Raw genomic sequence first — 11548 nt, forward strand, 5'->3', positions numbered from 1 at the left:
CTTCTATAGATTGATCATTTGCTGTACTTTTCTTTATGATGTGATACATTAACTTTTATTCTGTTTTAGTTTGAATCTACTTAACAAAATTAGAAAATCTCTCTTGCTTTAACGAGCAGCTAAGCTTGAAGTATGATGGCATTTGGCAAAAAATCTTCAATGGTGAATTCCTGTTTTTCACAACATTTGGTTTGCATGTAAAGTCAAATTCCAGCAACTGCTTTGTGAGATAAAATGTGGCTGCAAGTTCATAATTTGCTCAAACCATGTTGTCATTTCAATGGCTGGACTGTAAGTTCACTTTCAGAATTCATGCAATGTATCAGAAGTTCATTTCCATCCAGTCCATTTATAGGAGCTGACATTCAGTTAAACTTCCTTACACATAACTCCTTTGTCCCAAGGAGTCAACAGTTGTGACCAACAAAGTTGTGTGTTCTGTGCCTTCCTTTAGTTGTGGTATCTATATACCCTGAGCCTGATGGCTGCTGTCATTTCTTTGGTGCCTTTTAGTGGGAACAATTGACTTTTAAGTGGTCCGAGTAAATTATCTAATTTCCAAAGGAGTGACCATCAATCCAAATGGATTAAGTGCCCTGAAAAAAATGGCCTTGAGAAATCAGTGGGCTGATTCACCTCCATCACAGTCCCTTGAATTATTGTTCCATTCATCTTGAAGGAGAGAGCTTCTAATTGATATCCCATACAATTGCTGGGGCATAGTTATGAACGGTGACGCTAGCTCAAATTTTCATAAGTGAATCTACAACATACTCCGAGGGTGATGGACAGCCATATGTGGTACAGAAGCACTGAGGCTTCCCAGACATTTAAGAGGGCCAGCTTCCAGAATCATAATTTGTTGTTTAACTCTACTAGCCTCCAGAAAGGTTTATGCTTTGGAATGTTTTTTTATATCAATGTAATTATAACTAAAGAAGAGTTTTCTGGACTCGAAACGTTAACTCTGTCTTTCTCACCACAGATGCTGTCAGACCTGCTGAGTTTTTCCAGCAATTTTTATTTTTGTTTCAGCTTTCCAGCATCCGCAGTATTTTGCTTTTATCTATGTCCACTTTAAGTTGGATTTCATAGAATTCTATACCACAGAAAGAGGCCATTCAGCCCCTTACTCCTCCTAATGCGTTTGTTTGTATGCCAGAACTCTTAGCCCCATTCCTCTGTCCTTTTCCCTTACCCTGTTATACGTTTTTTTCTTTTCAACTATTTATCCACCCCTTTTAAATACCATTCTCTATATACTAAAATACTCTGTATACTAAATACTACTTCCACCACTGCTTCTGGATAAAAAATTTCTAACCTTTCCTTTCATCTTTTGGTGTCAGCCTTAGTTTTAATCCTTCCTGCTTCTGACTTTCGAAGTGCTCAAAGCTAGTTTCTCTTGGTTTATTTTACAAAATCTCTCAATTTTGAAGAGGTATGCTAAATTTCCTCTGAACTTTGATTGCTCTAACAAGCCAGGTTTTATTGTCACTCAAGCCTTTCATTCCTTTTATCGTCATTTATCTTTTGAACAACATCTTCATTGCCTTTAATATTTCTAAACTAAACCACCCAGAGTTTCCTCAGTGCCATTATTGCTGAAATTTACATTGATTTCTATGCTGACCCTGCCATTGGGAACTTACGGCCATATTTCTGTGTGGCTTAAATACTTTTGTCAGAAACTTAAAGATCAGCATAAAACAAATGCAAATGCAGCACAGCAATAAAGGTAAGAGCAAATGGGCTTTTGAGCCTCTTGCCTCTGCTGCTGCTCTTCCTCATTATTATGCAAAAGAAATTTTTCATTGGGAGCACCATTCCAGCTGTTTAGTTCTTAACACAAAAGGAGGAGGAAACTGAAATTTTTCTGAGACTGACAGCACTTTGGTTGAGTAACTAAGATCCAGAAACCTAAGTTACCCCAATGTCGGCTTACTATGAATGTGCTGGACCTAAATTTCTAGGAGTAAATCTACACCACATTAGTGTCCTAAAAGCAGGAAGCTCATGTAAACTGGTTGATTGTTTGGGGCGTGGAATATGTAAATGAGTGGCAGAGAATTTTGACAGATGTATTTTGGAAGGGAAAATTTCCATGTGTTTAGACATTAAGCTGCATTAATCCATTCTGAACAAATTTCCTCAAGAAAATGGCACGTTGCCGTAGTCACACCAAAATGTTTTAGGAACATCTGGGCTACTTTCCAATAGTGGTCCAACTTACAATTTATAGAGGGTTAGCATCACTAATGTTAGATTCTATTTGAGTGCTAGGTATGTAGGCTGTACATCCCCAAAGGCTGGCATATCATATGAAACAGCATGTCTCAGCTGCTGGGAGTATGGGCAGACCATAGCCAACCAGCCCGTGCTTGCATAACTCAAAACACAGTCTCTGACATTAGATGTGATTCTTCGATTGGACAACATTTGCTAAATAATGCTCAGTATGCTAAGAATTAACGCTGACAGCCAATTTAAAATTGTCAGTCGAGCTCACAGTGTGGCGCATTTGTGTGTACTGGAAGCTACATATATTAATGCACAGGGCCCTGTTTTTTGCAGACAGAAAGAACATGTACACACATTGCGCCTGTTTCAGCTAAACAAAATAAGTGACAGCCATTTGCTGTCTCATTCCTCAGGGAAATGCCTTGACCAATCAGAGCCAAACTGCCTGGTTTAAATTTCAAACAATGTTTGGCAGTTAACTGTCAGTCACCATCACTGGTGCATTCTCCATGGCAATGCCACTTGCCAACCAGTCAACACACTCTTCACACATACTATAAATTGTTGTTTTCCCATTATATTGGTATTCTTGCAAAGTGTCCTGATGAATGTAAGATGAAAAGCTTAGACGTGCCTCTTTTTTCAGCAATTACTAACCATTGGTCACTTCTAATGGAAGGTTATGGTAATTTTGGTAATATACACAGAGATTTAGGTTATTGTGTTGATAAGCCCTCCCCTAACCCTGATTATTGTTCATTAAGGATTCAAAAGAAGATTTGAATAACACTAGTTCTTTGTCTTCAGATGTTTCAAGTCCTCAGTATTGAAAGACCTGAAAGACCACTTTATGTTCAAGCCAGTAACTGTGTGGAGGCCAATGAATGGATTGAGATGATCACCAGAGTGAGTCGTTGCAATCCTGAGAGGCTGCACGTTTATCATCCTTGTGCTTTTTTATCTGGAAACTGGGTCTGCTGCAAAAATACAGATGAGAAAGCTGCTGGTTGTACAAGTTGTACTGGGTGAGTCATTCTAAGTTAAAAATATTTTCTTGGCCATGTTCCTTTAAACATGGAGGCTGAATCTAAACAAAGGCAGTAAATGAAGATCAAATAATGAAATAAAGATAATGATGCAGACTTACAGAAGGTGAACTTAGTACCAAGTTGACAATAAATTTAACAAGGGGTGCTTTGTCAGACTGGTGCCATCTGCTGTCCAGTTCGTGTCTGCCTCAAATCTCCAACATAATAACTAACTCTTGATGTTTGTAGCCACATTAAAAAATATACTGATATTGATAAAATTTGATTTGTGTTTCCCTTGGCTTAGCATTATTCTGTTCTAATTTCTAATTACCTTTATATAAAAGTGTATGTTAATAGTCTTATCCAATTTTATCTGTAAAATAAGATGCTAGTAGCTATGATGCCAGATTGTTAGAAAACTCAATTCTGCATACTTGCCCAAATGACACTTGGCAAAGAGTCCTACTACAAGTAGCTTTCATCTCTACCTATTCAGGAAGTTAATTATAGTCATGAGTTCTGGGTAGCTTTGTGGTAGGGTTAAGGTATAGTTAGTCCAAATCAGTTACTCCAATTGAAACTACTCTTTTAGGTATTTTTAACAAATTTAATAGTCTGTTTCCTGTGTTAGTATTGCTACTGTTTTTGTCTTTGTTTCTAGGGGTTCTCCAGCAAATATCCAACTAGCCATAGACTGTGACCGAGAAGCTGAAAGGATATTTTCGCTGTTCCATGCCAACTTGCCCAGACTGCAGAAAATGGAAGGTTAGTTTCCAAAATTCCCCAATGATTAATGTGAGTTTCTTATTTTCATTTCTTCAGCCTTGCATTTAAATTCAAATGGAAAAACAATAGGCTAGATGTGATTTATGACATCACAATGGACTTCTATGTCTGCCAACGAAGGACAGTGTCTTGGAAAAATATGTTACTATGTTGACAGTTCTTTAGAGAAACTGGTGAACTAACTTATTGAGAGTGAATGTGAAGATTGCTGATGCCTTCAGCACTTCAAATACATTTTCAACATTATGTTGGAATTTCTCTGTAGATGCTTGTGGAAGTATAGATGTGTATCAAGGCCCTCAACTGGAGCAAGATGAATATTCCCACTTTACTATTGAAGATTCAAGAGTCACCTTTAAAACTCTTCAACAAATAATCGTAATTGTGGCTAAGTTGGCTGAATTTCATGAACAGTACCGAATTAAAAGATCAATACGTGCGATATATGGCAGCGAGTAAGTAGTAGTTTAATTTCTAATTGTTTCAGTTTTTTATTAGTTCTTGGAAAGGGCCAGCATTTATTTTCTATCCCTAACTGTTCTTGAGACAGAGGTAGTGAGCTGCTTCCCTAAAGGTCAGTGTGGTGTAGGTACATCCACATGCTGTTAGAGAGGATTTTGACCCACCAACTATCAAGGAAGGATAGAGTTCCAAGTCAGGATGGTGTGTGATTTGGAGGAGAACTTGCAGGTGGTAGCATTCCCATGAGCCTGTTACCCTTGTCATTCCAGGTGTTAGAGGTCATGGGTTTGGAAGGTGCTGTCAGAAGAGCTTTGGCAAGTTGCTGGAATGCAGCTTGTAACTGGTAGACACTACTGCAGTTGTGGCTGGTGATGGAAGGAGCGAATGTTTTAAGGTGGTGGATAAGGTGCAGTTCAAATGGGCTACTTTTGCTTGGATGGTGTTGAACTCCTTGAAGGAGTGCAGTTCCAACAACAGTCAAGGAAGTGGAGAGTATTCCTTCACACTGCTGATTTGTACCATGTAAATGGTGGGTCAGCTGTGGGGAGTCAGAACGTGAGTTACTCACCGTAGAATTCTCAGTCTTACAACCTGCCATTGTGTTCACAGTATTTAGTTTCTGGTCACTAAATGTTGAGAGATTCAGTGATGGTGAGGCCATTGAAAGTGAAGGAGAGATGATTAGATATTCTCCCATTGGAGATGGTGATTGCCCAGCACTTGTGTCGTGGGAATGTTATAGGCAATTTGTGAACCCAAGCCTGAATGTTGTTCAGCTCTTGCTGTGGGTTGTACCGATGCACCATGCCATTATTGAGAAGATCATTCTAAGAATTCAGTTAGTGATAGTCCTAAAACCAATTTCAGATTAAAAAATTATTCTTATTAAAGACACATTGTTGGGTTTCTTCACCGTGATTCTTGGAGTTCTTCATTATAAAGTAATAAAGAATTTCAGGAAGTTTGTGATCTTAAGACTTTATTTTTTGTTACAGAGAAAATCCTATTGGAGCAAAATAATCCCAGTTGAAGAGAGGGCATGATAGCTGCTGAAGCTCTACAGGAAAAGTCTCTGGAAATACTTGGATTTTTTGTCATCCCTATATTGGTGTTTCTAAGGATGAGAGACCGGCGAGCCTGGCCTTTAGTAGATGCACAGAATGTTTTAGTGATGGCGAGCATTTATGTGAAGTCCACAAAAGATTTCAATGCACTTTAATCATCTGAACTTCCCCAGGTGATCTTAATTTATAATTTTTTTTTTAAAACTGATACTAGTATCAATTTTATCAGATCAGTTGAATGATCCGTTTGCCCATAACGTGGTTATTCATTGTGCATCCGTTCTGTGTATTCCATTTCATTTTCTGCCCTGTAATAAATTTGAGGACCTGCCCAAATTTTCTTAACTTGCATTAGGGATTTTTATATAGTTTAAATATTTTTCTATCTTTTAATGAAAAATGAACTGAGAATAGAAGCTGTTAAATATTTGTTTTAATACCCTAGGAAGGTCTTGTAATTTCTGCTGATCACTAGAATCATTCAGAGTATTTTCCACCGTAATTGCAATGTCTAATCCATCACACACACACACTTTCAGTATTTGTTGTGTGTTAAGTTCAGACTGGCTTCTTTGAATATTCCTTATACTGGCTGTGAGCAGTTTGAGCTTTGGTATTCCCTGCAAGTGCTGCTATTCAGAGTTGAACATCATGCCTTATGGCTCCTATCATCTCAGAAGATCGTAACTTTAATAAATACTTGAATACTTTTGACCATAGTGTCAAGACCATAATATTTTTCAAATGTTAATAGCCTGGACGATATGTGGAGGGAAGCTATCAGTATCTCTGACATACTGGATTTTAATTACAAAACGACTCTTCATATTTCCAGGTGCATCGATAAATAAAGGTACTAATGATAGGAGAAAACTGGTTTATAGTGGGATACTTTTATGTTAGTAATCGTTGTAATTTTCAAATTTCTAAAATAACCACACACAAAAGTCTTAAAAGAGCACCTGCTGACCCTAAACAATGTGTTTTCTTTCAATTTCCCAAAGGTGGTGAGTCATACTGGAGTACAGATCTGCAACCCTCCAGTACTGATACTCATCCAAGTCAACATTTTTGCTATGTAACCCTCCTGATTTTAAGGGCTTGGCTGATGAATTACTCTGCCAGATTCCCTGAAAAGATGCAGTTCAAAATTTAGGTTATATGCAATGAGGGCCCAAAAGCATTTATATCGTCTTCCAACAGAACCAAATAACTGAAATTTTTTAAAAGTCACAATTTCCTTGTCGTGAACAAGAATGTTATCTCCCGGTACCCTGCCTCCTCCTCCTCTTTGTGAAAGAAAATTTTGCTTATTGATTCAATTCTTTTCCTGCTGTTAATGATTTCCCAATAAAATAGATTTTTGTTTGTTTCACGGACTGGAAAAGCACACGTTGGTTGACAGTTGATTTGATCGGTTTTTTTGGTTGGGGGCAGGTGGGTGAGAGTGGATCACAAAGTAAAGTCCAAAATTCATAAACTCTCCTTGTGTAAAAGATTCCTGGACAGTGCATGCGGGAGGATAGACCTTCAATTGTAGAGACCGGTATAGCCAAGCCCAATGTTGCCCCCGACGTGTACGACTAGAATCATTGGCATTGATTAGAAGTCGGAATCTTAGCCGATTTTCCTTTCACACCCACCATAGCACCCCCGCCCCAAACTTCTTCCCTATGCTAGAGGCTACTTGTAGTGCTCCTGAGGTCAGTCAACTGAACATTACACTCCTGAGACCTGTCTAAACTGTATATTTAAATATTGCACCATATGATATTTTTACCCAATATACATGTTGGTGAGTCCCAGAGCATTTAACTTTATTCTGCCTGTCAAATATTTCTAATTTTGGCGGTCAGGTACAAAAATAGTGATTACTGTTTGAGCTATGGTAGGGGTGGTGGCAATATGTCAAGACGTCGTGCAGAACAGTTGGAAAAGCATGGGCTTTTGAAGTGACTCAACTAAACATTTATTCTTGGCTGACACCACAGTAAAATTTGTTTTGGGTACTTGCAGAATGCCACTTTTTTTGTGTATGTAAAATTAGCAGTTTCTAAATAACACAATATTCAGTAAAAGAAAAATTATCTTGTTCCTGATTGTCAGCACTAATTAGAATTTCAATGAAAGAAAGCATGTGATTGATCGCTACCAGTTGATTAAGTTTTGTACAAACAGTTAAGCAAGTTGGTACGTGAGTGGGCATTTTCCAGAAAAGGTCTGCTTTGTATTTTGCTGTCTATAGTTTATATTTTCCCCTCAGTGAATATTTTAATATGTATATGTTGAAAAGCCAGACTGTTGTATTATGTTGTATATTAGCTTTACTTCTCCCAAGAAGCTGTACCTTTTAAAAGCCCCAGCACTTGTTTATCTGCATGTTAGTGTTTTAGAAATGTATTTTTATTTAAATTTTATTTTCTTATCAAAATATTAAAACATGACATGAAATTTACTCCATACTTGTGTATTGACAAATAATTGCAGATATTTTTGAGTAAAGGTGTCGTTTCATGTTCAGTCAAAATATTTGTGTATGTGAGCATTTCGCATCTATCTTAAGCTGTCAGGTGAAGACACTTGTTATAACCATACTATATCCTGCAGCCCTACAAGCCTCTGAGATCTCTGCACTTTTCCAATTCTGGTATCCTGCGCATGTTTTCAGCTGCCTTGGCTCTAAGCTCTGAAATTTCCTCTAAATGTCTATACCTCTCTCCCTAACTCCTCCTCCTTTAAGATGCTCCTTAAAGCTGCATGTTTGGTCAAGCTTTTGGTTACCTGTCCTGAATTTTTTCTGTAGTTCGGTGTTAAAAGTATTTTTGATAGTGTCACACGGTGCTTAACAGGAGCATTTTCCTACACTAAAGGTGCTATTTAGATGCAAGTTGTTTGTTTGCATTACAAGAGATGCTGGTAACGATTTTTACGTAAACTATTGGAAGCTTGTTTAAAGATTATAAGATGACATGATCGAATACATAAAGGACATTTTGCATGGTGTGCCCAAACATTGTTCTTAACCTGAGAAAATACACCTTTGGAAGCACTGCAGCCACTCCACAAAAAGTGACTTCCATTTACACACAGCACTTTTCAGGTCCCCAGGGCATCACAATTTTTCACAGTCAATGAAGTACTGTGGTCATTGTTCTGGTTGTAATGTATGCAAATACAGCAGCCAATTTGTGCACATTAAGTTCCCACAAACTGCAGTCATGTAGATGACCAGATAATTTTATTTTTAGCAGTGGTAGTTAAGATATAAATGTTGACCAGAACAACCTGGCCCTGCTCATTGATTAGATCAAGCACGTCAGACAGATGGATAAATTGTTGTCTCCAAACTCCCCTCTAATTTTCACCTCATCTTGACTTTGTTGTATACTTTTTCTTTATTGTCACTGGGTCAAAATTCTCGAATTCTCTTCCTCACCTGGGAACATTGTTGACCAGGACTGCAGCAGTTTTAACAAGGTGGTTTGGCATCACTACCTCAGCTACAAAAAGTTTGGCCTTGCCATATCCTGAGAAATAAGAGTAATATATTACACACTTTGTATAAATGAATTACAAATAGTCCTTCTGTAATTGAGGTTGTCGTGATTGTTAATCATTTTATCACGGTTCAATTGGCATCTAGAACACCTCAAATGGTGGTTCCATCAGTTGGAGGTACAGAATTTAGTGGATTGCTCTTGCCTCAGTCATACTAGATAATGAATCCTGGATATATGAGCAATTGGGCCAATAGCTAATTTTCAGCCAATGCCTTCCAGCTGCTGTCATGCCAAACCTCAAAGTTTTGTCATCAGCTCAATAAAAACATATGCAAAGCAGCTTCCAATATGCTAGTTACTTTAATGTTCTAGATGTTCAAAATACATTGCAGCATACCAGGCTTAACTTGCCCTCAATCCATGGCCTTAGGAAAGGCTCCAACAAAAAGAAACACCTGCAGTGACGACTTCTTCCTTTCCCTCCATCACTCTTCAAGGCACTCTGCAGCAGGTGAGTGTACACTAACATCTTCAAATTAAAACCAATTCCCCTGTTAACCACAAATTCACCTCCGAGCTTGGGCTTGATACTTTCGTTTAGAAACCTTTCCTTGCGTGCCTATCAGTTCCAGAAAGTGAAAGAATTATTTGAGTATGTCTGATCTGCTACAAGCTTAACTGTAATTGGACTCTGCTGTCATTGAAGAAAGGCTAAAGTGCCCTCTGCTTAGTCCTAAAGACCTGTGCCAGGTACAGATGTTACAACAATTAGGTGAGGAGAGTTCACTCATAACACAACAACATCTGTGAGAAGAGCATTGCAATTCTGAAGTTGATATTGATGAGGAGATCAAATAGGATGACTGAAAGTGGACAGTCTTGGCTTCCTCCTCTTACAAGATGGTTAGACTCTGAGTATTTCCATTTCTATTATGGGGTCTTTGCTGTTGGGGTTCAAAATAAAAGCTACCATTCACTCATGGACACCCCTGGTTTCCATCTTTTTCATATTGGCTGCACGAGGCACTGGGTTGAAAGCCTTACAAATATTTATAGAGTGCAGAAGAGGCCCTTCGGCCCATCGAGTCTGCACCAACATGTGAGAAACATCTGACCTAATCCCATTAGTCTTGAATGTTATAACGTGCCAAGTGCTCATCAACGTACTTTTTAAAGAATGTGAGGCAACCAGCCTCCACCTCACCCCCCGGCAGCACATTCCAGACTGTCACCACCCTCTGGGTAAAAAAAGTTTTTCCTCTCATCCCCCCAAACCTCCTGCCCCTCACCTTGAACTTGCGTCCCCTCGTGACTGACCCTTCAACTAAGGGGAACAGCTGCTCCCTATCCACCCTGTCCATGTCCCTCATAATCTTGTATACCTCGATCAGGCCGCCCTTCAGTCTTCTCTGCTCCAACTAAAACAACCCAAGCCTATCCAACCTCTCTTCATAACTTAAATGTTTCATCCCAGGCAACATCCTAGTGAATCTCCTCTGCACCCCCACCAGAGCAATCACATCTTCCTATAATGTGGCGACCAGAACTGCACACAGTCCTCCAGTAATCTATGAACAAAGAAAGGTACAGCACAGGAACAGGCCCTTCAGCCCTTCGAGCCTGCGCCGATCATATTGCCTGTCCAACTAAAACGTTTTGCACTTCCGTGGTCCATATCCCTCTATACCCATCCTATTCATGTGTTTGTCAAGTTGCCTCTTAAACACCACTATCGTACCTGCTTCCACCAATTCCTCTGACAGCAAATTCCAGACACTCACTACCCTCTGCGTAAAAAAACTTGACCCGCACATCTCTAAAGTTTTCTCCTCTCACCTTAAATCTGTGTCCCCTAGTAATTGACTCTTCCGCCCTGGGGAAAAAGTTTCTGACTCTGTCCATGCCACTCATAATTTTGTAAACTTCTATCAAGTCGCCCCTCAATCTCTGTCGCTCTAGTGAGAACAATCCAAATTTATCCAACCTCTCCTCATAGCTAATAACCTTCAGATCAGGCAGCATCCTGGTAAACCTCCTCTGCACCCTCTCCAACACCTCCATATCCTTCTGGTAATGTGGTGACTAGAATTGCACGCAATATTCCAAGTGTGGCCTAACCAAGGTTCTATACAGCTGCAGCATGACTTCCCAGCTTTTATACTCAATACCCTTGCCGATGAAGGCAAGCATGCCATATGCCTTCCTGACTACCTTATCCACCTGCGTTGCCACTTTCAGTGACCTGTGGACCTGTACACCCAGATCCCTCTGCCCATCGATGCACTTAAGGGTTCTGCCATTTACTATATAATTCCTAACTCTATTAGACCTTCCAAAATGCATTACCTCGCATTTGTCCGGATTAAACTCCATCTGCATTTCTCCGCCCAAGTCTCCAACCGATCTATATCCTGTTGTATCCTTTGACAATCCTCTTCACTATCTGCAACTCCTCCAACCTCAG

The 11548-nt window shown here is 39.3% G+C and overlaps 1 protein-coding gene across 2 annotated transcripts in view; it reads left to right on the forward strand.

Moving 5' to 3' along the window:
• rasa2 (RAS p21 protein activator 2) overlaps positions 1–8039 on the forward strand; it is a 143958-nt gene extending 135919 nt beyond the window's left edge. For both annotated transcript variants that reach the window (XM_041173804.1, XM_041173813.1), the window contains 4 exons: positions 3049–3266; positions 3934–4037; positions 4324–4513; positions 5516–8039. In XM_041173804.1, the coding sequence (XP_041029738.1) occupies positions 3049–3266; positions 3934–4037; positions 4324–4513; positions 5516–5540 (537 nt within the window). In that variant the 3' untranslated portion in view covers positions 5541–8039. The remainder of the gene's footprint in view (positions 1–3048; positions 3267–3933; positions 4038–4323; positions 4514–5515) is intronic.
• Positions 8040–11548: the final 3509 nt, after the last annotated feature.

Source organism: Carcharodon carcharias, chromosome 2 (assembly GCF_017639515.1).
Source record: "Carcharodon carcharias isolate sCarCar2 chromosome 2, sCarCar2.pri, whole genome shotgun sequence".
NCBI classification, from domain to species: Eukaryota; Metazoa; Chordata; class Chondrichthyes; order Lamniformes; family Lamnidae; genus Carcharodon; species Carcharodon carcharias.